The sequence below is a fragment of the Megalobrama amblycephala genome, linkage group LG2 (assembly GCF_018812025.1).
Source record: "Megalobrama amblycephala isolate DHTTF-2021 linkage group LG2, ASM1881202v1, whole genome shotgun sequence".
Classification (NCBI taxonomy): domain Eukaryota; kingdom Metazoa; phylum Chordata; class Actinopteri; order Cypriniformes; family Xenocyprididae; genus Megalobrama; species Megalobrama amblycephala.
Genome location: NC_063045.1, coordinates 27,036,353 through 27,064,245, shown reverse-complemented (window position 1 = coordinate 27,064,245; position 27,893 = coordinate 27,036,353). Strand labels below are relative to the sequence as shown.

Below are 27,893 nucleotides of genomic sequence, written 5' to 3'. Positions count from 1 at the left end.
TTGTTATGTAAATTACCATTTGGTCAATTATTTTAACCCTAACAAAGTTTAGACTGAGGAGACAATACTGCAGTGAAGTACGGTTCAAATGGATTTGCATGACATGTGATGCATAGAAAACATTTTTATTGTTTTGCTTTGCTATGCACACCAAGCTCAAACGTCACATTTAAAAGTAACTTTTAAAGCTACATAATTCATTATTTTAAAACAGTCAGAGTAAGTTTGAAACATTTCACAGTAAATTAGAAGTATTTTAGAAATAAAATTACTTGCATATTTTAATGCAGAATATTTCAATTTGAATGAAAGCTAAATTTATGTATAATTGGATTTGTTATTCAATTTAACAGATTAAAATGTCATGGTGATGGACATGCAAATTGATATTGATAAAAATTAATGGTCTATTTGAAAAGTTCTTAAAGTTCAGTTTCATGGGAAAACACGTCACAAAAATGGCATCATTTCCTGTAAATGGCCAATGATTGAATTTTGTGCATAAATGCAATTAGCAAAAAGTGACATTGTTAGAGGTTTAAGGAGATCTGTTGTTCTTTTAAAGAATAATTAAATAATACTTTGTTGGTTTTGACAGGGAACTGTTGAGAATGGCATTTGACATGAACACTTTATAACTTACACATCTGAGACCTTTTTTGAAATATTTCATTTCATTTCACTTCAAGTTTAGGTAAATTTTGTGCTTGATGAATGAAGCCTCTCACACGGTGGTGTAGCGAGAGATGCCTGGACAGGAGCGGAACGGAGAGCGGACACTGGGAAATACGCTCAGGAACACGGGTGTATGAGGAGATGTGGTGCTTGTGGGGATCTGCCTCCTCTGACGGTGCAGCACGTAACGGAAGTTCATTGGAGGTTTGACTGCGCGAACAGGACCGCCCACTTCCTCGGATGAGTCGGACTCAGCAGACTCACTGGATTCACTGGAGGAGGTGGGGAGGGCAGCATCTGATGCTGGGTGCCTTCTGGGCCCGGCAGGGATGGCCTGATACACCGGGTCGGCTAGCTGAGGTGTTACTGGTCCAACATCTTGGAATGAGGGCTCAGGGATATGAGGAATATTGTGGGTTGGAGTTTTGGAAAGTGTGGTGGATTTTTCCTCTAGCTGTGTGGGACTGACAACATGCACCTGTGGGCCAGTGGCAACAACACATGAAATAATGAATAGCCTATATTCCACTATCATTCTTTAAAGGTGCGTTGCCATTTCTTTCAGAATTTAATGTGGTGAGATAAAATTACTGTACTGTACCACAAAATAATGGCAGGAAAATTATTCATATTTTAAATACTGTACATCTTATGAGTTCTCCTTGCTGGCTGCATGCGAAAACATACATACAGCGCAAGCAGTGTAGTCTGATTACGAAACAGAAATGTTTTTCAACATCTTGACTTATTTTTCCAATGATTTCAACATAAAGTTACCTAAAAAAAAAGGTTTCGGGAAAACACTGGAAACATTATTTCCAATTCTGTTTGGTTGCTGCAGAAATTTCACACTTACTGCTTTAAAAGTATTGCTTTTTAAGTCTATCTTTCTTCCTATCTAAAGAATAAACAACTGGAAAATAAAAAAATATTGCCTTCAAGTCCTCCTGCAAATTTCCCACAATGTTCCTGTCAGATAAATGGGTAATTCAATTAAATGATGGGTAATTTAATATTTTTTTTAATATTTTAATCATTTTAAAAGTCAACACTTTCCAACACCATGATTTCCATGTTTTTACTTAAGATTACAACATTGTGGTGGTGTTCATGTGTGTTCATTTGTAAACAGTGTTGGGGAAAGTTACTTTTAAAAGTAATGCATTACAATACTGTGTTACTTTTTATGAAAAGTAATGTGTTACATTACTTTTGCATTACTTTTTGTCACCTGGGCTGGGCTTGCTTGTTTGTTTTCACACCTTTCACACCAAAAGTGAAATGAATAAGCTTTAGGCTGAAGGAAATGCATATTTATGCCTTTCAAACCTTTCAGCTGTGCTGCCATTCTGGATTAAAGAAGATTAGGATACAGGAGGAGGAAGTTCAACACTCTTAATTCTAAATCTAATCTAAAGTCTTTTTTGCTTAGTATGGTTGAATTAGATCATTGAAGGTCAGCAGCAAAGACATTGGTTAATAAATTGAGATTAAATGCATAAAGTATATTTGTGTAATTTAATATAATTATTAAAGTTTCATTTAGTCTAGAACTACAATAACCATGTCCACACAGTGCATACAACTCTGCACTTTATTTCTTTCAACATGAACAGAACAGGAGAGCTGTCGACCAATAAATGCAAAAAAAAAAAGTAACCTGCGTAAAAGATATTTTGTTGTAAATTGAAAAAGTAATGTTACTTTGCTAGTTACTTGAAAAAGTAATCTTATTACGTAACTCAAGTTACTTGTAATGCGTTACCCCCAACACTGTAAATGTGATCATTCTGACATTAATTGAAGGCAACAAGATAAGGAAAAAAGGAGAAAGACTAGACAGAAGGAAGGAATTAAACATTTTTTTTCTTTTTTTGTCGTTCTGCTTTTCTAGACAAAATAAAGCAAATGCAATAAGTGCACAGGGAGATTCAGATCAACTCTATTGGGTTTGGCTCAATTTCCTTCTGTTATGCTGAGGTGTTGATTTACCTCAGTCATCTGGCTTTTAGAGCTGGAAAGTTCTCCAGTGTGTGACCTGGAGGAAAAGCCTGACAAACAAATATGGATATTTAGGGTACCTGTGGGCGAAATATTTCACAGGACACCTTCACATCTTGCTGGCCGTGGTTAGTGCCAAGAATCTCCCCCACACAGAACCCAACAGGCTGAAATGAAAACACACCGACAATAACCACGCTATAATATAAGAGAGAAAGCAGACTGTTTGAAAAATTAGGGAACACTTCATCAAATAAAACTTTTTATGGTGTGAGAAAAACAACAGAGAAAATTTTAATAGTAGTGGATGTTAGGTCATTCAGATGGGATCCAACTCAAGAACATGGACATAATGGATGCTGGCAGGAACTCACCTCTTTACCTTCATGTCCTGGCTCACACAGAACCTCTGGAAATGGAGCAAGTGAGCATTCCTGAACAGTGTATTCCACAAAACTGGCAGAAACAGGGGAGCTCTAAGTAACATGGAATAAAAAGATTCAATAAATCTGGCCAGGGCAGGAGTCAGTATAGAGTCATCGTATTAAAGGGTTCATCCAGGAAAGAAATTCTGTCATATACAGACTGTATTTTTTTTTATTAAATAACTACTTGGATTTCATGTGGCTTCAGAAGACTGGGAATGTAACAAACAAGTGATATATAAAGTAATTTTATGGTGCTTTTCTGTCCATTTTTTTCAGTACTAATTCACATTCATTGCATTTCCTGGGTGAATTAAGTCTTTAAGGATGGAAATGTGGAATAAAATTAAAGTATACAATGACACTAGACTTGCAATGATATCATAATTTTCACAAACTATGTACGTTCACTGATCAATGTTTATATGTGAAGAAAAGCCTAAATTAAATCTGTTCATCTTATAAAGCAATTGTGTCTCTTCAGAAGACTTAGATTAAACCACTCAATTCATAAAGATTTATTTTATGATCACTTTATGAAATCTTTGAATGAAAGTCTTATGGGTTTGGAATGACATGAGAGTAACTGATGACAGAATTTTTATTTTTGGGTGAACTAACCCTTTAAGGCTATTCATTAGGTTACTGATGTAGGAACTGTTGTTGTAAAGTAAGTTTCATTTATAATAATTTCCCCTGTAAACCGGTATAAAATTTCACAGAGTGCAGCCGACGCTGTTGTACAGGGTGAATTCACGGTGACTGGGACACTTTTTGCCATTGAGATGAATTGGAAAAAGTGTCCCATTCAACCTGAATTCAACCGTAGCAAACACCACAATTTAATCAGTTGCAAAAACTACATATTTCTGGTCTGTCATCCATTATAACCTGATGGGAAGCTCTAGTGATGGTGTTCACAGTCAGGCTAACAGGAAATGTGCTTTGTCTGTTGTATTTAAGGAGGGATGTCCTAGCTGTGGCAATGGCTTCATTACTCTCTACCGGCAGCAGCAGAGGACAGTCCGGACACGTCAGACGTAACTTCTCTGGAGGGTCTTGGGGAAGAAAAAGAGAGCACATCAAAATGAGTAAGATAAAAGAAAAATCTGGAATTTTAATTGCATTGCAGTAGTTTAGTTAATTTCACAAAAGCATACAAACTTATTTTGTCAAGGATAGAACAATAAAGTAATTTTCAACTGTGGCCCTTGCTATTAAAAAAAAATTGTACTTGCTTTTAAGCAGTATTAAATGCATTCACTGTCAGGATTTGGGGTGTTATATTGCAAAAAAAACCCACGAAATGTTACATTAACATGTGTATAAATCACTCTTTTTTTTTTAGTAACACTCTCCAACAGCGACACCATCAGGTAAAGTTACAGTGGGAGTCTGCGTCTCTCTTGCCTCCCCTGAGCCCATTGAGTTTTAACAGACCCCCTAGAGGCCTGGACCTGGAAACAGAATTTCTTACGTCACTACTTAACAAGCGGATTGCAACTTTTGTTTCATGACTTCAGTGTTAGACATTAAATCTAAGCTTACAATTCTACATGTAACTAAAGTAACCTTTATGAGAGCAGTAATCTAAAATAATACAATAAATCTAATATGGTCAGAAGTGTAAATGTGTGTTCCCCCTACCTTGTACCTCCAAACATTTTATTAATTATATTATTTTTTTCTTTTCTTTTTTTATCATTTTCTACTTTTTAATGGTAAGCAATCAGTTTAAATTTTAACCCATTTTTTTGCACTTAAAGGTACAATATGTAATAATTTTGTCCGCTAGAGGTCGCTAGAAGCCTATTCAAAACAAAGGCGTAGCTTGATGACGACAAGTTTTAGAGTGGAATCTTGGGACATGTGGTCTCCATCTTAACGGACGGTGCAAAAGAATAGGGATTGGAATCGGGAAGAACTCATGTTCATGGATGCGATTATTAACGTTACTGTAGTATGAAGCAGAGCAGGACCGAGTGTTGTGGGAGCTGAACGAGGCCGCTGGAGCGGTTGCGAAACACACGCCTCACGAGCAGCGGAACATTTATTATGACACAGTCGCCAGCGCTGTTTCCACCTTTCTGGTCAAGTGTATGAGGTAACGCAGTCAAAGAGCTTAGAACCCAAGAGGCGATACGATATGATATGATATTTTTTGGGGTAACAGCCACTAGATGGCGCTCCGGTAGCACGGCCACCATTATGGGCTGAAAATACTAACTGGACCATAGAATCCTTCACATCTTATGCACACAAAATTAAACCCATGTTTAAAGTGAACAATATATTTCAGACCTAGTGGAGTAATAGTAATAATATCTAGGTCTGAATTGAAATAGGCTATATTGTACATTTTAATGGATCACGCTACAATGATCTTATAATACATGATGCATTGCTGTGTCCATTATCGCATAATTCCCACTAGGTTGGATTTCAGATTTAATGTACGTTTTTTTTTAACAAAGCAGCTGATTTTGCTTTAGAAACTAGTGGACTGCCGACTCGCTTTCACCCCAAAATTGCGGAAACGCAGGGCCGTTGCTGGGCGCCGATGTTGCAATGGAACGTTCTATTGACTGTCGCTTCTTGTTAGTGTATATTCTTTGACGCAGTTCTGTTTATCATATTAGATACATTTGAGTATGTTGAAAACGATGTTATAACGTTACTCTGCGTTCGCTCGGTGGCTGCTTTGAGACACTTGTTGCACATTGCAGTAAGATCGATTTTAGAATATCATATTAAATATTGGATGTCTTGTGTTGATAAATGGCATGCAATTAATTTTAACTTATTGTATGATGGAGAAAATTATGTATTACTGTTAATAAAAATAAAGCTGCATCTGATTATGCAATGTTACTTGACAAAATAGTGTTTTTCTCTGAGGCATAGTAAAGCATGGTACTCGAAAAAAATCAAGAAAATTCATTTTCTGTCTATAAATATATCAAAACAGTTGTTCCCTTGTCTATTAAAATGTGTAATATTTTAAAGCGTCTTTGGTGTTTCCATGGTTTCTACAAAATAAAACCGCAAACAGAGTAACGCGGGTATGACGCAATTGACAGGCGACTCCTCACACGTCCCGGAGTCTTGGTTAAAATTGCATTTTTCTCACGATTTACAAATAGTTGGAAACATTTGGGATATTGTAAGTACTCAAGTGAACAAAATATATAACACTGGCCTAGTAGTTTTTGCATATTTTACTGCAAAAATATTACATATCGCACCTTTAAAGGGGTCATGACATGAGAAATCAATTTTTCCTTGGTCTTTATAAAAGATCTTACAAAGCACCTGCAAGTTTCATAGCTTAAAATGCCTTCCTTATTGCAAAAAACAAACTAACAAAACATGAAATCAATCTGCAAAAACAGCTTGTTTTGATATTGTGGGATTTGTGACATCATACAGGCAAATATATTTGCATATGACTCCAAAGCAAAACATTGACTAGTTATACATCATCGCACCATAAGCCCCGCCCACTGGCATTCAGTCACTTTACGGCTTAACTGGATGTGAGTGAGTGTCACGTTGCGTGGAAAGCAAATAGAACCCATTATAATCACTGACGCTGTCTACATTGGATACATACTGGATAATGTTTTCCAAATACGCATTCCTATGCAATAGTTTGGCAATCATTGGCTGTTTACTGAAACGTCTTAAAGGAGCCACCCCTTAAAAACGGATCATATTCATAATGAATATATATATATATATATATATATATATATATATATATATATATATATATATATATATACACACTGTGTGCAGAATTATTAGGCAAGTTGATTTTCTGATCATATTTTTTTTCCAAGCACATTTTACCAATTCCAATCCACATCATCATCCACAACTACTATTAATATTGTTTTTAATCATTTATAAGTGATATATAATTGTTCATGAAGGCTGGAAATGAAAAATGCCTTATATTCAGGTGTGCAGAATTATTAGGCAGGTTTTCTTTTACAGGCAAAATGAGCCAAAAAAGAGATTTAACTCAAAAATGATTAAATGCTCATGAGAAGGACACAATACTAATGCAATACTAGAAATTGCAACCACCAGTTCGCCCGCAAGGACCACATGAGTCGCCCGCGGGAATGTTCTAAAAATAGCTCACCATAGCGCCACTTACCAGTGAGCTGCATCTAATTAATTGATAATTATTGTGAGAAATCATTAACATGATCAGTGTCTTCACATAGATGAATATCATTAATTATTAATAATGACATATAATTAAAGGTAAATTGAGCAAATTTGTTATTTCAGAAGTGTGTATCAAACTGGTAGCCCTTCGCATTAATCGGTACCCAAGAAGTAGCCCTCAGTTTCAAAAAGGTTGGTGACCCCTGGCCTACATTGATATATTCATTGCCTTCAAATTGAACATTGTTTTGAGGACAACAATGGGAAAGATGTGGAATAGCAGTTTTGTAAATAATGGATCAAAAAAAGATTGATTTTATTTTTTAAATTAACCATGGACGTTTTCATTCGATTAATTGATAGAAAATAATCAAATGATTAATCTATTAATCGAGTATGCAGGGAACTCCTGTAAATGTGTGCAGTCAGAAATGGAAATAAATGGTTGACCTGGAACGAGTGTGCAGTCATAGCTGTAGAGATAAGAGAAGCCCTCTGGTGTGTGGAGCACTGTGGTGTTACAGTTTCCAGAGATTTGCTACAACACAAGGAACACACATTAGTTGTACACAAACCAATCTAAAACAATAATACATTCAAAAAAATCAAAAGACCAAAAAAAATAAAAAAAATAAATCAGATTCTGCAAAACATCTGCACTGAGTTACTTAGATTACTTCATGGTAGAAGTTGGAGGTCATCATATGATGCTTTAAATGTTGTGTAGTTTATCTGTGCATGTATAAGATCTGCAAAGTTACAAAGCTCATCATCTTCTACAAAAGGGATTTATTCTATCTAACAGAAAGCAATGCAGTATTTACAGTGTTGACCCTTCTTCATCATAACCACTGCAATTCACTCTGCTGGATATCAGCTTCTGGGACAAATCTTGCCTGATGGCAATCCATTCTTGCCTCATTAGTGCTTGGAGTTGATCACATTTTGTGGGCTTCTGCTTGTCCACACAACTTTTGATGATTGACCACAGGTCTAATCTATGGGATTAAGATCTGGGGAGTTGCCTGGCCATGGATCCAAAATTTCAACATAATGATCTTTGAGCCACTTCATTATTACTCTTGCTTTGTGGCATGGTTCATCACCAGATTGCTCCTGGATCATTTGGAGAAGTTGCTCTTGCAGGACGTTTTGATACCGATAATGTTTTTGGGCACAATTGTGAGACACTCCCTTGGATGAAAAGCAACCCCACACATGGTTGAGCTCAGGATGCTTCACTATTGGCATGACACTGAACTCACCTGTTCTTCTCCGGACAATCGATTTTTCAGATGTCCCAAACAGTCGGAAAGGGGCTTCATCAGAGAAAATAACTTTGCACCAGTCTTCTACTGTCCAGTCCTTGTACTATTGTTGTCACGATACTAGAATTCCTAACTTTGAAACAATACCTTGAAAATATCAATATTCAATACCATTTTCAATACCACAGGGAAAAAACTGCCTTATCATTAAGAGAATAAAGATTTAGATTTTTATTAAAAGATAAAAATAAGGCTTGAACAAGACGATGAGGTATATTTTTACATGAACAAATAGTGTAACATAGTCAACGCAGGGAAGAGGAGAGGCTGGATCCAAATGCAAGCAGAAATTTAATAAAACGAGATAATCCAAAAATGAACAAGAAATTCAGAACACAGGGCAATACACATGCTACATCCTCACAAAGACAACGACTGACAAAACTGACTGAAAGACACAGCTTATATAGACCGGTTTAACAATATAATGATGCACAGGTGAATGTAATCACAATACTGAATCCAGGCAAAGGTTCTTGGAAAACGTAGTTCGTGGGCAAGTGTGAGGCGAGTGTGAGGAGGTGGGGTGGTGGAGGGATGCTGAAAACTGTTGAGGAACATATGTGAGTCGACTGCATATATGTGTGTGTGTATATATATATATATATATATATATATATATATATATATATATATATATATATATATATATATATATATATATATATATATATACACACTGAATACATATATATACATATATATACACAAAATACTGAGCTCTGAGCTCGGTATTTTGGCCTGAACCCAAATATTGCAAACCAATGTGGCACAGCAGCCAGGAATATTACTGATGACCCCCCAAAAATTGTGAGAGGAATTGGGAAATGGTGTCACCATCTAGACTGATAAATTTGTAACTGTGGGATGGATTTTTGGATTGAAGCTGGATGTGATGGCGAGTTCTGAAAAAACCAAAAAAGGCCAATATAAACATTGCGTCAACAGTGTGCAAGGTATTGATGTAGTGGTTGCCTTGCCGGAGAGTGGAGATACATTTGGTGAGGATGTCTAGAGTTATGGGTTTCCTTGCATCTTGGCGGGTGGGTTGGGTTCTTTGGATGCCTTTGATCAGAAGGGATGTTTATGAATTGGCTATTTCGGAAGAGGATGAGCCTAAAATAAGTTAATGAAAAAATTAACCCTTAATGGAGCCGGCTTGGAGGTATAAATGAAGTAATAGTGAGAAGAGAAAAATCGGGAAAAGGCAGGCTGTATGTGAGGTGGAATTGTAAGGTTTGTAAGATTGTAGGGTTCTAAGGGAGACAGCTTGAAGAATGTAGTTGAAAGAGGTGTCAAGGAGAGATTTCAAAGTGTGGTTTATGGGAATATCAGCTCTGAATAATGAGGTACTGGTGTGGGTTATACCTCTGGTGGCAACAGCCTGAATTTCTGAAAAGCAAAACAAGAGAGAGTCAGCTATTTGATTTTTGGACCTGAGAATGTGTTTGGCAGTTCTAATGAATTGATCACATGCTGAAATCCAAATAAGGCGTCTTAGGAGAGGCATCAGCATGGGGGAGTGCGAACAGCCTTTATTAATACAATGCACTGTTGCACTGTGAACTACAATACTGTTGGGTGGCCATTCTGTCCCCTAATGGAAGGTTGCTATGACGAGAGGGTATAGTTCAAACAGCATTGAGGATGTTACAGACTGTGGTGGGCACTTCTAAAAGCTGGGCACTTAGATGGGAACTAGCAGCCTTAGTAAAATCCCCGAATCCTATGGAGGGAGCTTAATTAGTAAACAGTTGAATGTTGACGGGGAGAGAGACAAGATTATTGTAGAAATTGTATTGTACATGCTCCCTTTGGGATCAATTTTTAGGAAATATGATGTGTTGTTTCATTGTTACGCAGATGACACTCAGATATATGTCCCTCTTCAACGCTCTGGCAATAATTAATTCGAGCTCCTGTTGGCATGCCTAGATGATGTTAAAAAGTGTATGTCTGCCTACTTTTTAAAATGAAATGAAAACAAAATTGAGATAATACTTGTTGGCCCTCCTGATGGTAGTCTACTGCATCATCCTCAGTTGCATACAATTACATCATCAGTGAACACCTGTGTTAAAAAACTGGGTGTTCTACTAGACAGTGACTTGAAACTTGACAAGCAAGTAAATTCAGTTGTCAGATCGTGTTTTACCCATCTGCGTCTGCTGACCGAAGTTGAGCCTTTCCTGTGTCCCCAAGCCTTTGAATGGGTGATCCATGCATTTTTATCATCTCGATTAGATTATTGTAATTCCTTATACTATGGTATTAACTCCACAACCTTAGCACATCTTCAGGTAGTCCAAAATGCTGCAGTGTTCCTACCTGCCTGTGTGTGTGAGTGTCTCCGCCATCAGTCTCCAACGCCAGTCTCCATCTGCATCTGAAATACAACGAAAGGACAGTATTACCTTCTCATTCATATCCAAGAACTGCTTAACATCACTCCTTTACCTGTTGCTCTGCTGTGAACACCAATAAACAAACCATTGTTGCTTTTATATCTGCCTCCGGTGTCTCTATCGTAACAGAAGACCGGACCATAACAACAGTCATCAGCATGAGCACCACCGACCCGTTCCAGGAGCTCGTGGACGCACTGCGCTGAGCACTCACCCCACAACCACCTTCACCATCATCCACCAACGCTGCAGCTTCCGCACCCACCATCACCGCTCCTTCTCCAGCGTTTACCGCCAGTCCCATGGCCAAACCGGCGCCCTACTCTGGATCGGCGGAGGAATGCAGCGGATTTCTCCTTCAATGTGAACTGGTCCTGGAGATGCAACCGCACCTCTATCCCACCAACACTGCTAAAATTGCGTTCATAATCTCCCAACTGCAAGGTAAGGCCCTTCAATGGGCGGATTCACTGTGGACTCAGAAAGGCTCTGTTGTAAAGTCATATTCGGCGTTCGTCTCTCACTTCCGTGAAGTCTTCGGGAAACCTCTGGCAGATTCTTCGACTGGTGAGAAGCTTTACAATTTAAAACAAGGAAATAACTCTGTTAACGAATATGCCTTGCAGTTCAGAACGCTAGCCGCCACCAGCGGATGGAATGAACAAGCCCTCATCACCACCTTTCGTCAAGGATTGGAGCCTAATGTGCGGTTGCATCTCGCTGCATATGAGGACTCCATAGGACTCGAACGCTTCATCCAACTCGCCAACCGCGTGGGTTCTTGTATGCAGTCGTGTCTCCTCGAGCACCAGGGCCAGCCACTCTCCAACATCCTCCTCCGTCGGTCCGAACCCATCAGCTCTCCAGAACCAGCAAGTGAATCTATGCAAGTGGATCATTCACGTCTTACTACAGCTGAAAGACAGAGAAGGCTGACCCTGAATTTATGTTTATATTGTGGATCTCCGGGGCATGTAATCTCCGCATGCCCAAGTCGTCCTCCTCGGCCCGTGGTGAGTGCAATCATTCCCTCCATTCAAAAAATGAAACCACTCACTACTATTGTAAACCTTACTGCTGCTAATACCTCTGTTCCAGTGGTGGCGCTCCTCGATTCAGGGTCAGCAGGAAACTTCATCTCCGGTGCCCTCTGTCGACACCTCAAGCTCAAGACCTTCCCGTCTCCGATTAACTATCAGGTCCACTCCATCACGGGCAAACCCCTGAGCCGTAAGACAATCCGTCGCTGTGTGGGACCTCTTCAACTACGAGTGGGTATACTTCATACGGAGAACATCCATCTGCTGGTTCTGGAGGAGTCCACCGCTGACGTGGTTCTAGGGCGCCCGTGGCTTGAACAACACAGTCCCACCATCTCCTGGCGCACGGGCGAAGTCCTGAAGTGGGGCGACCACTGTTTCTCTGACTGCTTCCCAGTACTTCCTGTTCCGAGCTCTCCACTCTCCAAGACTCTCTCCATCAATGCCACGGCCATCGAAAGTCCTGTAGAGAAGTGTTCCGTGGATGTCCCACCTGACTACGCCCCCTTCAGTGACGTCTTCTGCCCGCAACGCGCCTCCAAGCTACCTCCACACCGGCCATGGGACTGTGCCATCGATCTGTTACCGGGTGAGCCAGTGCCCAGGGGACGCATCTACCCCCTGTCATTACCGGAGGAGAAGGCCATGGAGGAATACATCAAAGAGGCCCTTGACCAAGGATACATCCGCCCGTATACTTCCCCTGCTGCTTCAAGCTTTTTCTTTGTGGCTAAGAAGGACGGAGGCTTGCGGCCCTGCATAGATTACCGTGCCCTCAACAAAATCACCATCAAGTTCCGCTATCCACTTCCCCTCGTCCCAGCGGCCCTGGAACATCTCCGCGGTGCCACTGTGTTCACCAAGCTGGACCTCCGCAGCGTGTATAACATCATCCGGATACGTGAGGGGGACGAGTGGAAGACCGCCTTCGTCACGCCCACCGGCCACTATGAATACCTTGTCATGCCGTATGGCCTGGTCAACGCCCCCTCCGTATTCCAGGATTTCATCCACGAGGTGCTCCGGGAGTTTCTCCACAAGTTCGTGCTGGTGTATATAGACGACATCCTCATTTACTCCCGGAGCTTGGCCGAACATCGCCACCACGTTGCGGAGGTCCTCCAATGCTTACGGCAATACCACCTGTTCCTCAAAGCAGAGAAGTGCTCCTTCCACCAGCCCTCTGTCCATTTCCTGGGGTACGTGATTGACCACAGTGGCATCCGGATGGACGAGGGGAAGGTCTCCGCTATCCAGAACTGGCCCACTCCTACAACCATAAAAGAACTCCAACGCTTCCTCGGATTCTCCAATTTCTACCGCCGCTTCATCAAGAATTACAGCACCATCGTCAGCCCACTCACCAACCTGCTACGTCATCAGCCCAAGTCTCTGTCCTGGTCCCAACAAGCCACCAACGCCTTTGAGACCCTCAAGAGAGCCTTCACCACCGCTCCCCTCCTCGTCCACCCTAACCCGGACTTACCTTTCGTCGTGGAGGTGGACGCCTCCACCACTGGAGTGGGAGCGGTCCTTTCACAGCAGCAGGGGACGCCAAGTAGACTCCATCCATGTGCCTTCTTCTCCCGCAAGCTCAACCCGGCGGAGGTCAACTACGACATCGGTGACCGTGAGCTCCTGGCCGTCAAGCTTGCCCTGGAAGAATGGAGGCATTGGTTGGAGGGGGCTAACCATCCCTTCCAAGTTCTCACTGATCACAAAAACCTTGAGTATTTGAAGGCTGCTAAAAGACTCATCCCTCGCCAAGCTCGCTGGGCCGTGTTCTTTTCATGATTTAACTTCTCCATATCCTACCGCCCAGGTTCCAAAAATACAAAAGCTGATGCTCTGTCTCGTCTCCATGCTCCAGAAGAGAAAACGGAAACTCCAGAAACTATCCTGCCTGAATCAATCTTCGTGAGCCCCATCCAGTGGTCGGAAGAGACCTTACCCTCCTCCAATGGCTCCTCACGCACTCCGCCGGGTTGCCCCCAAGGCTTGCAATACGTCACACGGGCACGTCGCACTCCACCTCTGCACACCGCTCACTCTTCACTTGGCACTGGCCACCTGGGGGTCAATGAGACCCTCTCGTTGCTCAAACAACGCTTCTGGTGGCCCAACATGGCCAACGACGTCAGAAGGTACGTGCAGGGCTGCAGAGAGTGCGCCATCTCCAAGAGCCCACGCCATCTTCCCACCGGCAAGCTCAATCCTCTGCCCGTTCCTGAGAGACCCTGGTCACACCTGGGAGTGGACTTCGTCACCGATCTTCCCGAGTCTGATGGTCACGCTTGCATCCTGGTAGTTGTAGACGGCTTCTCTAAATCCTGCCGTTTGATCCCCCTGGAGGGTCTACCTACCGCCATGACCACTGCAGAACTGATGTTCAACAATGTCTTTCTTCATTATGGAATCCCCGAAGACATAGTCTCTGACAGAGGGCCCCAATTTATCTCCCATGTCTGGAAGGCGTTCTTCTCCCTCCTGGGTGTGACCGTCAGCCTGTCGTCCGGATACCATCCTCAGTCGAACGGGCAGACGGAACGGAAGATCCAGGAGATAGGCCACTTCCTGCGTACCTTCTGTCATGGCCACCAGAACTCCTGGAACCAGTACCTGGGTTGGGCCGAGTACGCACAAAACTCCCTCCGACAAGCCACAACTGGACTAACACCGTTTCAGTGCGTACTCAGTTACCAACCCCCACTGTTCCCCTGGGACGGGGAACCCTCCAACGTTCCGGCAGTCGACTACTGGTTCCGGGAGAGCGAGAGGGTTTGGGACTCGGCTCACCACCAACTGCAGAGAGCCCTGCGCAGACGCAAGATGGCAGCCGACCTTCGGCGCTCCGACGCCCCTATCTACCAACCGGGGCAGAAGGTCTGGCTGTCCACCAGAGACATCAGAGACCTGCAAGAAGCTGAGTCCCCGCTTCATTGGCCCGTTCACCATCATTCGACAGATCAACCCAGTCATGTACCGCCTCCAACTCCCTGCACAGTATAAAAGAACTCATCCCACGTTCCATGTCTCACTACTAAAGCCTCACCACCCTTCTGTTCTTCCTTCCACAGAACCTGACGTGGCAGCCGTCGAGCCCCCCCTTCCACTCATCCTGGATGATGGTACTGCCTACGTGGTTCATGAGATTCTGGATTCCCGGCGCCGTGGTGGTCTATTGGAATACCTGGTCGATTGGGAAGGCTATGGCCCCGAGGAACGCTCATGGGTCCCCAAGAATGATATCCTTGATCCTAATCTGTTACAGACTTTCCACACCAACCACCCGGACAGACCTGCCCCACGCCCTAGAGGACGACCACCACGACGTCGGGGTCCTCGGCCCTCAGGAGCGGGCCGTGGGAGGGGGGGTACTGTCACAGACACGTCAGGTTCCACCTCACTCCCTTACCCACGCACTCAATCACCAGCCTACTAATCACCGCCACCTGAAGTTCATCAACACCATCATCACCTCCTGCATATAAACCCCACACTCACTGTCCGGTCTCGTTTGCACTACAACTATATGTATGCTTACCTCAAGGACTCCAGACGCTATACTTACCTGCTCCATTCATCTCCATCGTCTCCTTCGTCTCCTGTACTCCTCGTGTTCCTACCTGCCTGTGTGTGTGAGTGTCTCCGCCATCAGTCTCCAACGCCAGTCTCCATCTGCATCTGAAATACAACGAAAGGACAGTATTACCTTCTCATTCATATCTAAGAACTGCTTAACATCACTCCTTTACCTGTTGCTCTGCTGTGAACACCAATAAACAAACCATTGTTGCTTTTATATCTGCCTCCGGTGTCTCTATCGTAACAGTGTGTTTGCCATTGTGGGTCCTAAACTATGGAATAGTTTGCCATTTCAGGTTAGATCTGCAACTTCCTTACCAATTTTCAAGTCACTGCTGAAAACTTACTTTTATTCACTTGCTTTTAATAATCAGTAATTTGTGCCATGTACTTTATAAATGTTGTCTGTTTTTAAATTTCAACTTTTTTCTCTCTCTCTTTTCACTGTTTTATGTGTTTGTTTTATGATGTTTTGTAAAGCTATATAAATAAATATAGCACAAATATAAATATGGCATAAATATAGCTGACTAGTGGTGCTATATAAATAAACGTTGACTTTATTTTGCTTTCTTTTTACAGGTCATATGGTGTGGGCATGCGCATCGCCACAGTAGTTGCAAATGTGCATAAAGCGGCAATGCTGTCTTGTGCATCCCCACAAGCTGAAATTGTGGCAGAACTGGTTGCGGAAAGTGAACATGGTTCTCTTAAAATCCTTAGCTGAAGAGTCAAAATTTAAATTTGCTGGATGTGGGACATACGTAACTGGTTGATTTTTCCTGGGATGAAATTGGGCAAGGTGGAATTGAAGTGTTAACCATAGGACAAAATATGGTGGAGTGAGCAATTTATCTACAGACTGCACAGGAGATGTTACGGCAGCCCAATAACACTCTGTTGTGAAGTGTCTAGTGTCTAGTGCGCCCCAGTAAGGGCACTGGTTCCATTGGGAAATGCGGACGGCACATTTTGCTGAGGTGAGCAAAATGGAGGTGAGCTTATGGAGGCAGCCTTACACTTGAATCGGCACCTGGAGCATGAGGAGGAACTAGGAGGTTAGAAAAAGAGGGAAGCTGGCGAGGAAAATGAGGCATCTGGGCCTGCGCCGCTAACAGAGGCAGCCTCATGCTAGGGTCTGATAGTGGAGCTGCAGGCAATGGACAGGGGAGAGGGTTAGAGACAGCATAAAGAAAAGGTTGCGACGGCTGGGCCTGTGCCTCTAATGGAGTCATACTCACACTAAAGGGACGGCATGCATCGAGGGAGGCTGGTTTAACGGATTGGGGTGCAGTCAGTGCTGGGGAAAGCTGCGGTATGTAGCTGAAGAAAGGAAGGAAGAGGAGAATGAGGCCTGGCAGCAATGGAATCTGGGGCATGGCCCGGACTTGCTGAAGGCCTGCTGCCACGGCCTGACGGTTAAGAAAGGCCCGGTCTTGCGAGGGAAGGAGACAGTGTTTTTTGTGGGCACAGTGGTGCCGGGAATCAATAGAAATGTCCGGCAGAGCGCGAGTGTGTCTGATATCGGTGGAATGCAGCAAATACAGATGTAGCATCTGGACCTATCAGACACACAATTATTCATTTTATTTAATGAATAATCCAACAGACACCTCAAGACTGTAACCTGCAAAGTCCTCAAAAATGTCAAGCAGGCTCAAAAATGTCTGCTCTCCCACTGATCATTATCAGCTTTTATTCTCCCCTGGCTGACACTATAGCCCAGCAAAATGGATCTCAGAGACATTCCAGGTGGGGAAAGGTGGCCACATGTAAAAGCACTGGCCATAGCAAAGACTCCAAAATGCCATAAAAAAGGACTCTTCCCCATTCATTCATAGAAAACCTTCTATGAATGAACATGCATTTCGCAACATGTTCTCCAACCAATATGCCTGTATAGGTCGTTTGTCACTTCCCTGAAATACGACCCATAGGAGCATTTACTAAAGTTGCGCCCCTATCGACAACAGGACACTTTCATTTTAATTCATGAAATACGACCCATAGGAGAGTTTGCTAAAGTTGCGCCCTATCTACAACAGGACACTTTCATTTTAATGCATTGTATCCTTTTATCTGCATCATATTTCGGGTTTTACATAGCTCAATTGGCAGAGCATTGCAATATATAACAATATGCAATCATGTGATCATGCGATTGTGGGTTCGATCCCAGGGAACGCATGTGCTCATCGTGTATATGCACTATAAATCACTAAGGGTAGGTTAAGGGTTGGGATAGGTGTAGGTGTAGTCGTTAATAAAAAAATTTGTTTTGCTGTATGGAAATAGGACAAATGGTGTAAAAAGTCCACACATTGCATTTAAATGAACACTCATTTTGATTGGTAACGACAGTCATACGTCATTTCATGACGACAGACGTAATACGACACTATCATTATTTTTACTCCAGCTAGAGGGCCCATGACTTTAAAATGTAAATACAGGTCATAATAAGGTGCTTGAAAAACGACCTATAGTTTTTTTTTTTTTTTTTTTTTGGAGGACAGTCTCCAGGACATTTTTTTGTCCATTCATTGAAAGTGTAGCCAATCAAAAAATCACTTTATATAATTAAGCTTTTAAGCTTTTTTTCATATATATAAATTACCATTACAATTATTTCACAAATATTTTCTAACTCAACATATTTGTTTTTACAATGGGGTAATTGTTGCAATAGCTTACAAACAGCACAAAGAAGCTTGATTTCAAACAGTAAACTGACTTTAAAAAAGACAAGTAAACAGTAATAAAATAAGAACAAATAAACAAATAACTAACAATAGCACAAACAATAAATACAAATAAAGATAAAAATGAAATAGACTGCTTTATTTTTTTCAGGTAGGTCTAACAGTAGTATTCAGGTAAGAAACTGAATAAAGAAACAAAGTAATCAAATTTAAAATAACATTGGGTAATCTTCATTGTAAAAAATCAATACAGATTAATCAATTAAAGTTACACAAGTTAATAGGACAAGAGCAGTAAGTGATTTTCTCTTTGTCTTTTGTTGTTAGATCAACATTGACAACATATAGAGTGGCACATTTATTAGGCTGCTGTCCCTTTATGAGGGTTCCAAAATACTGTTACTGTTACACATTTTTGCCTATAGTGTGTATGACTCCATTTATGTTATTTCTCCCATCAAGATGGGCATTGTGCCATTATTTTTTAGTGTATTTGACCATTAATAAACCGTGGGAATGAGTAGAATTATGTGCAATCCCGTGCCGAAATTTGGTTAACTAAAACTTTTGTGCTCATTTCCCACAAATTTAAATTCTGGTTCCTGCTTGTAAATCATCATCACTTCAACTATGCGATCACAGCTACATGAACAGAATTCGATTAACTGATCCATATATTTATAATTAATTATAACACGCACATCAGAAAGCATGTCCTTGCGCTGCAAATCATAGCCCTAACTGAGGAGGGAGGGGGCTCTGGAGGAGAACAATGAACAGGCAGAGGAAGACCCCAAGGAGATAATGACCAGGGAGGAGATGAAGGTGGGAAGAGCCAGGGCGGAGACAGGAGGAACCAGAGCAGAGACGGGAGGAGCAGGAGGATGACTCAGAGCAGAGACATGAAGGTCCATGGTCAGTGGCAGTGCTAGGTCGGGGCTTACTGGATCTATAGCCCCACCATAAATTTGCATAGCGCGGGCACAACCAAATCATACATCGAACTGTGGAGGGAGTTTTATTATAAATTCTTGCACTTTGTTCACCCTGGCCAAGTGGTAATGAAAAGATAAAAGGTTGTTTTCGATCTAAATATAGATTGAAATGTTTTCAAATGGCATGTCATGTTAAAAGTCAAACCTTTACTCGACACCCTGCACTCTTTTCCATTTTGTTCGCATTTTTAAAAGCACAAACATGTTTGTTCATTTAGCTCACTGCAATTTTAAAGCCCTCATTATCTGTTGTGGCAGTTGTGGCAGAAAGAGCATGCGAAATTAAAAGCATATTTATATATATTTTATATGTTAACAGAACTGTTTTACACATGTGCTCCCACTCTTGTGAGCTCTTCAAATAGACACTTTTCTTTCATGTCTCTCAGAAATCAGCTTTGTTTAGATTAGGAAACTATCATCTAAAACACTATATCATACACATTTTGTATTATTTGATATGTGTATTTAAATGTTTAAAACATTGAATAATTTGATAAATGATTGAGTGCAAACTATATGAATGAACTGTTGTGTGATAAGTCAAATAGCTGTGTTGCCATCTCAGTGGATCTCTTTTCTACTACTTGATGTTATTTAAATGTTGTACGATATGATCTTGTCGCTTTAACCAATAAATAGCACAGTGGTTACATGCAGTGTAGGGCATACAAAGCTGTCTTGGCTTATGATAGCAATAATGCAGGTACATCTTTACAGCAATGGATTTCAGGTTTGGGTAGGGTTCGGGCTTAAACTGTAACAGTGCCGGTCACTGCGTTGGGATAAAAATGACCTCTGGTGATTGTTCTGGCCCTTGCTCAGTTGTGGGCATAGCTGCACCGGCACCCACATACTGAAAAACACCTTTTTTGGTTTTCCAAAAATATATTAAATTAACACTGTTCCTGAGCACTACAACCCAAACAAGTAGCTTGTGCAGAGCGCATTTTATGGAACCTTGGAGAGCACAACGTCGGCTCTACACAAAGACCACTGTGAAATTTTCTGCTCAAGTTGTGCTTGCAAAATTGATTCTGATCAATCTGGGGTTCGTTTCCCGAACAACGATGTAACTCGCTGCTGAACTACCATAGTACGATGCATCGTTGAACAAATCAACTAGCTAGTCACGACTAGTTTCCCGAAACCGTATTGTTGCAAACTTGTCGTTCAACCACGTTGGTGAATGACGTCACGCAGGTGGTGGAGTAATAACTTCTTTAAATGAATCCGTTTGAGATCGAATTAATGCTAGAATTTCTGCTATAAATTATGGACATGGCATTAGATGTTACAACACAGAAGGGACAGAGATGGACTTGAGCAGTTAGATGAGCTTTATTGAAAACCAGTATGAGCAGTGGCAGAAGTGCAGGTGAGTAAGCAGTGTAGTAGAATGGTATCTTGAGATGAATGGATGATAACTGAGTCTTTTGTGGTTAACAGGTACCTGGAACCTTGGAGCTGGAAACACTGGAGATACTGGAGACGCTGGAGATACTGGAGACACTGGAGGTAGGGAGCACTCACACGGAGAGGAGAGAACACACGAGGAGATTCTTGGAAGCAGGTAAGTAGATCGTGGGGAGTCCTTAAGGTAAGCATACAGGTAATGTTAATGCAAACGAGACCGGACATCAAGTGGTGTGTGTGAGTGCTCTATATGCAGACAGTGATGAGGTGCTGATGAGGTGCAGGTGCCGGTGATCAGTATTCTGGTGATTGGGTGCGCTGTGATTGGTGAGCGGTGGAGCCTGACGTGTCTGTGACAGTACCCCCCCCTCCACGGCCCGCTCCTGAGGGCCGAGGACCCCGGTGTCGAGGTGGCCGTCTTCTTGCACGTGGGGCAGGTTTGTCAGGGTGATTTGCGTGGAAGGTGAGTAGCAAGTTGGGATCGAGGATGTCATTCCTGGGGACCCAAGAGCGTTCTTCAGGGCCATATCCCTCCCAGTCCACCAAGTATTCCAACTGGCCACCCCGGCGCCGGGAGTCAAGATGTCCCGTACTTCGTAGGTGGCTCCGTCTTCTACGATGAGTTGAAGGGGGGGTTCGGCGGCTGCCACGTCAGGCCCTGTGGAGAGAGGAACAGAGGGATGGTGAGGCTTGAGGAGAGATACGTGAAACGTGGGGTGTATGCGGTACTGTGAGGGGAGTTGTAGCTTGTATGTCACCGGGTTGATCTGCTTGAGGATCTTGAACGGGCCAATGAACCTGGGACTCAGCTTTTTGCAGGGCAGACGCAGGCGGATGTCTCTTGTCGACAGCCAGACCTTCTGTCCGGGCTGGTAGGTGGGAGCGTGAGAGCGATGTAGGTCGGCCGTCATCCTGTGTCTGCGCAGGGCTCTCTGCAGGTGGTGGTGCGCTGAGTCCCAGACCCTCTCGCTCTCTCGGAACCAGTAATCCACAGCTGGGACGTCCGATGGTTCCCCGGTCCACGGGAACAGTGGGGGTTGGTAACCGAGCACGCACTGGAATGGAGTGAGTCCGGTGGCAGGTTGACGCAGGGAATTTTGTGCGTACTCGGCCCAACCCAAATACTGGTTCCAATGGTCCTGGTGGTCGTGGCAGAAGGTACAGAGGAAGCGGCCAATTTCCTGGATCTTTCTTTCCGTCTGCCTGTTCGACTGTGGATGGTATCCCGATGATAGGCTTACGGTCACACCTAGGAGCGAATGGAAGGCTTTCCACACTCGGGAGATGAACTGAGGACCTCTGTCTGAGACGATGTCTTCTGGTATTCCGAAGTACCTGAACACGTGATTGAACATAAGTTCAGCTGTCTCCATGGCGGTGGGTAACCCTCTTAGTGGAACTAGACGACATGACTTGGAGAAACGGTCGATGATTACTAGAATGCAGGTGCAGCCCTCTGATGCGGGTAGATCCGTTACAAAGTCCACTCCTAGGTGTGACCAGGGTCGGTTAGGAAGATGGCGAGGGCTCTTGGAAATGGCGCACTCCCTGCAGCCCTGCACGTACCTTCTGACATCAGATGCCATACTCGGCCACCAGAAGCATTCCCTTAGCAACGAGAGGGTCTCATTGACCCCCGGGTGGCCAGTGCCGAACGAAGAGTGGGCTGTGTGGATAAGTGGAGTGCGTCGTGCTCGGGTGATGTATAGCAAACCAGGTGGGCAACCCGGCGGAGGGTTAGCAGAGGCATTGGAGGAGGAAATGGTCTCTTCTGACCAGGAGATGGGACTCACGATGATGGAACTAGGGAGGATGGATTCAGGTTCTGCGGTGGTTTCTTCAGGAGCGTGAAGTCGAGAGAGAGCGTCTGCTTTGACATTTTTTGATCCAGGACGATAGGAAATGGTGAAGTCAAACCAGGAGAAGAATAAGGCCCAACGTGCTTGTCTAAGGTTTAATTTTTTGGCGGCTCGTAAGTATTCCAGATTCTTATGGTCTGTCAGCACAAGGAACTGATGTTTGGCTCCCTCCAACCAATGCCTCCACTCTTCTAGAGCCAACTTCACGGCTAGGAGTTCCCTGTTTCCTATGTCGTAGTTGACCTCCGCCGGGTTTAGCTTGCGGGAGAAGAAGGCGCATGGGTGGAGTCTACTTGGTGTCCCCTGCTGCTGAGACAAAACGGCTCCCACTCCTGTGGTGGAGGCGTCCACCTCCACGACGAAAGGGAGGTCCGGGTTAGGGTGGACGAGGAGGGGAGTGGTGGTGAAGGCTTCTTTGAGGCTTTTGAAGGCGTTGGTGGCAGCTGGTGTCCAGGACAGAGACTTGGGCTGGTTACGGAGCAGTGTTGGTGAGTGGATGGGTTATGGAGCTATAATTCTTGATGAACCGTCGATAGAAATTGGCAAAGCCGAGGAAACGTTGGAGTTCTTTTATGGATGTAGGAATTGGCCAGGTCTTGATGGCGTCCACCTTCCCCTCATCCATCCGGATGCCACTGTGATCAATGATGTACCCGAGGAAGTGAACAGAAGGTTGATGAAAGGAGCACTTTTCGGCCTTGAGGAAGAGATGGAACTGGCGAAGTCGTTGGAGGACCTCCGCAACTTGGTGGTGATGTTCGGCCAGGCTCCGGGAGTATATCAGGATGTCATCGATATAAACTAGCACGAACTTGTGGAAGAACTCCTGGAGCACCTCATGTATGAAATCCTGGAATACGGAGGGGGCGTTGACCAGGCCATACGGCATAACAAGATAATCATAATGGCCGGTGGGTGTGATGAAGGCGGTCTTCCACTCGTCCCCCTCGCGTATCCGGATGAGGTTGTACGTGCTGCGGAGGTCCAGCTTGGTGAACACAGTGGCACCACGGAGATGTTCCAGGGCCGCTGGGACGAGAGGAAGGGGGTAACGGAACTTGATGGTGATCTTGTTTAGGGAGCGGTAGTCAATGCAGGGCCTCAAGCCTCCGTCCTTTTTAGCCACAAAGAAGAAGCTCGAAGCAGCAGGGGAAGTAGACGGGCGGATGTATCCTTGAGCAAGGGCCTCTTTGATGTATTCCTCCATGGCCTTCTCCTCCAGGATGGAAAGGGGATAGATCTTACCCCTTGGCACTGGCTCACCCGGAAGCAGATCGATGGCACAGTCCCATGGCCGGTGTGGAGGCAGCTTGGAGGCTTTCTGCGGGCAGAAGACGTCACTGAAGGGGGCGTAGCATTCTGGGATCTCGGTGGAACGTTTCTCAACTGGACTCTCGATGGAGGTGGTGCAGATGGCTAGATCATGAGAGGATGGTACCCGAGGAACTGGAAGGTCAGAGAAACAGCTTGAGAAACAGGCTTCGCCCCACTTCAGGATCTCGCCGGTTCTCCAGGAGATGGAAGGGTTGTGCTGCTCCAACCAGGGACGCCCTAGAACCACGTCAGAGGTGGATTCCTCCAGAACCAGCAGATGGATCTCTTCTTGATGGAGTATGCCGACAGGTAGTTGAATGGGACCCACACATCGTCGCACACATCTTCGGCTCAATGGTTTTCCTGTGATTGAGTTGATCTGATAGACAGTCGGAGAGGGCGAGGTCTTGAGTTTGAGCTGTCTGCAGAGGGCGCCGGAGATGAAGTTGCCGGCTGACCCTGAATCGAGGAGCGCCACCACTGGAAGGGAAATACCGGCAGCAGTAAGGTTGACAACAGTGGTGAGTGGTTTCATCTTATTGAGTGGAGGAATAATGGCACTCACCATCGGTCTCGGGGGACGAGTTGGGCACGCCGAGATGATGTGCCCAGGTAAACCACAACATAAGCAGAGGTTCAGGGTCAGCCGTCTCTGGCGCTCGGAAGGAGTAAGGCGAGAGTTTTCGACATGCATGGGTTCGTGGGCTGGTTCTGGAGGGCTGACGGGTTCTGGTCGGCAGAGGAGATGGTGGAAAAGTGACTGGTCCTGGTGTTCTTCTATACACAACTGCATACGAGAGGCAAAGCGGATGGACAGCTGGATGAATCGCTCGAGGCCGATGGAATCCTCGTATGCAGCGAGATGCAACCACACCCGAGGATCCAAACCTTGACGGTAGGTGAGGGCTTGTTCGTTCCATCCACTGGATGCGGCTAGCGTTCTGAACTGCAAGGCATAGTCGTTAATAGTCATGGAACCTTGTTTGAGATTACACAATTTCTCGCCAATAGAGGAGTCGTAGGAGGGTTTACCAAACACCTCCCGGAAGTGGGTAACGAAGGAATCATATGATTGAATGACAGGACCTTTTTGAGACCAGATGGATTCAGCCCACTGCAACGCCTTGCCTTGTAATTGGGAGATGATGAACGCTACCTTGGACATATCGCTGGGATAAAGGTGCGGTTGCATCTCCAGGACCAGTGCACACTGCAGGAGGAAACCGCTGCAGTCCTCCGCCGATCCTGAGTAGGGCGCTGGTCTAGCCATGGGACTGGTGGGTGCTGATGGAGAGGAAGAGGTGACGGTGTTTGCGGAAGTGCTGGCTTGTGGTGGTGGAGGTGCGCTGGTGGTGAGTGTTCGTCGGAGAACGTCGACAAGTTCCTGGAAGGGATCCGGGGAGCTCATACTGGCCTCGCGCTGTTATGGTCCGGTCTTCTGTTACAACACAGAAGGGACAGAGACGGACTTGAGCAGTTAGATGAGCTTTATTGAAAACCAGTATGAGCAGTGGCAGAAGTGCAGGTGAGTAAGCAGTGTAGTAGAATGGTATCTTGAGATGAATGGATGATAACTGAGTCTTTTGTGGTTAACAGGTACCGGGAACCTTGGAGCTGGAAACACTGGAGATACTGGAGACGCTGGAGGTAGGGAGCACTCACACGGAGAGGAGAGAACACACAAGGAGATTCTTGGAAGCAGGTAAGTAGATCGTGGGGAGTCCTTAAGGTAAGCATACAGGTAATGTTAATGCAAACGAGACCGGACATCGAGTGGTGTGTGTGAGTGCTCTATATGCAGACAGTGATGAGGTGCTGATGAGGTGCAGGTGCCGGTGATCAGTATTCTGGTGATTGGGTGCGCTGTGATTGGTGAGCGGTGGAGCCTGATGTGTCTGTGACATTAGAGGACTAATTCTCATTTTCCTCAGTTATTTTGCTTTATTTCCAGATTAAATCAAATGCTTGTTCTAATGTACTAAAGGACATACGCACATGCACGCTCTTCAAAAACGGTGCTTTAAATCTCTTGACAAACTAAAATATATAAATGACATTTGTATATATTCAAAATAAAAGATATACATTGTATTTAATGTCAGCTTGCTTATTTTGCGCAAGATATGGATTTATTAAGTCCACATGTCATAAAAACAGGAAACTATGCTTCTAACTACAGCTCGAGAGATGTCGTTCCAATCCAACCACACATGTTTGCGATGCAGTTTGCGAATGTTCGTTTGAACTATGGTTTCGGGAAACACCAAATCGTTGAACTATGTAAGTAACGACGGAACTTGCGATGTTAGTTGGCTAACGATGCTTTTGGGAAACGCACCCCTCTTGATTATCTGCATTTTCAGAATCTAACTCTGGGTCAAACTGTTACGGTAAAACCGATGATATTATTAACTGTGTGTTTACAATTTCTTTAGAAGCTTTGGATGCTGAAGCTTGTGATTATGTAAGGGGCGTTATATTTCCTACACATGCCTGAGATGTTTGGCCAATCACAATGCACTGGATCAGCTGGCCAATCAGAGCATTCTGAGCTTTTCAGTAGGAGGGGCTTTGTAGAAATTAGCTGTTTCAGGCAGCCATACAGGTGCTGCAATAAGTGAAAAATGTTTTTGAACATTAAAGAATGTTAACCTATTCCAATTCACCCAAATCATGAATAAATAAATAAATAATAAACTTAAAACAACATTATTACCCCTTTATGTCATCATTTATTACTATCCCTGAGAGCTTTTCTAATGTTTTTCAGTAAAAAAAAAAAAAAAAAAAAATTGCCACCGTTAGTTGCCTCTATTTCAAGCCAGAGATTTTAGCTTGAGATCCAAATGTACATCCATCAAATAGTCAAATTACAGTTTCTGTTTAAAAGTTAACTCTGCTGGTTAATGCTAAACCCTTGATCAATATTTGAAAATTCACAAGATGGAATTTTGAACAGAGGTAAACAACACTACAACACCGTCAACCATATATTTCTTTCAAACTTTAAACATTCATTGAGATGTACAGTAGCAGCAAATAACCAAGGAGCAGAATCCTTACTGTTTCCATGAAAGGTCTTATAGGACATTTTTTCCACGATTTGGGACTGAGGACATGGCACTTGGTCTCAAGGACATCTAGATCAAGATAATAGACCTTTCCAGCAGGACCCTACAGCAAGGGAAAGTGGACCTATGAAATAAATAGTACCTTGCAAAAATGACAATAAATATAGGCCTATATTATGACTTTGAATCTGCAAAACAATTTCTGTTATTAATAATGATTTAAAAATATGAGTAGATCTACTAATGGTGTGGTTGCCTTTCCATTGGTAAAAAATAACGGCACTGTTTACCAACCTGTTGATGCGCCTGGACGTTTGTGATTCTGTTAAGGGCAAATTTGTAACCTGTTTGTCTGTCCTCATTTATGTATGTGACAGCCAGTCGGGACAACTTCTCCACAATCTTGTCATCACAGGGAACATGAACTAAATTTGTCCCCAAGACAGAGAAAATGTTTGCGGTCAAAAAAATCCAAATCAGAGTCAACATCTTTAATTTTTTTTACAGACAATGTCCTGCGCAAGATAACCAGTTTTATTTCAAATGCAGTCTTGCATCCGTTTATACCAGGAGATGAATGTGACTTTGGAATCAGGTTTGATAAACATTAACAAAATGATCAATGTGTGTGACCTCACTGTGATGTAAACAGCAATGTGTGCCATAGTCAACACTCAACATAGGCTCAAAATTGACCAAAAACCTATTCAGACTGATTTATAATATACACTTATGAAGTGTTAATAATGTATTATGGAGTGTTAATGAAAATACAAGCAGAATAATCAATTAATAACTAAAATACAAATAAACACTTTACCACGAATGCTTAGTCCTCCACATGGAGACTGCCGTCTGCAGCTGAGTTTAGTTCTAGCCCTGCAAGCAACTCAAAAAC

General features: G+C 43.4%; 1 protein-coding gene across 2 annotated transcripts; it reads right to left on the bottom strand.

Moving 5' to 3' along the window:
- Nucleotides 1–109: 109 nt before the first annotated feature.
- On the bottom strand, nt 110–27,566 carry si:ch211-262h13.5 (uncharacterized protein LOC571127 homolog). 2 transcript variants are annotated; one of them, XM_048168825.1, is made up of 8 exons: nt 27,290–27,566; nt 26,988–27,098; nt 9,977–10,000; nt 7,731–7,818; nt 3,993–4,159; nt 3,051–3,152; nt 2,757–2,843; nt 110–1,153 (listed from the first exon to the last, which is right to left on the bottom strand). In XM_048168825.1, the coding sequence occupies exons 1-8, from the start codon at nt 27,482–27,484 to the stop codon at nt 725–727; spliced, it is 1,203 nt and encodes a 400-aa protein (XP_048024782.1). In that variant the 5' UTR covers nt 27,485–27,566; the 3' UTR covers nt 110–724. The 2 variants fall into 2 exon arrangements, with proteins under 2 accessions (XP_048024782.1, XP_048024786.1); XM_048168829.1 differs by lacking the exon at nt 9,977–10,000 and having other exon boundaries at nt 27,290–27,564.
- Between the last annotated feature and the right edge of the window lie 327 nt (nt 27,567–27,893).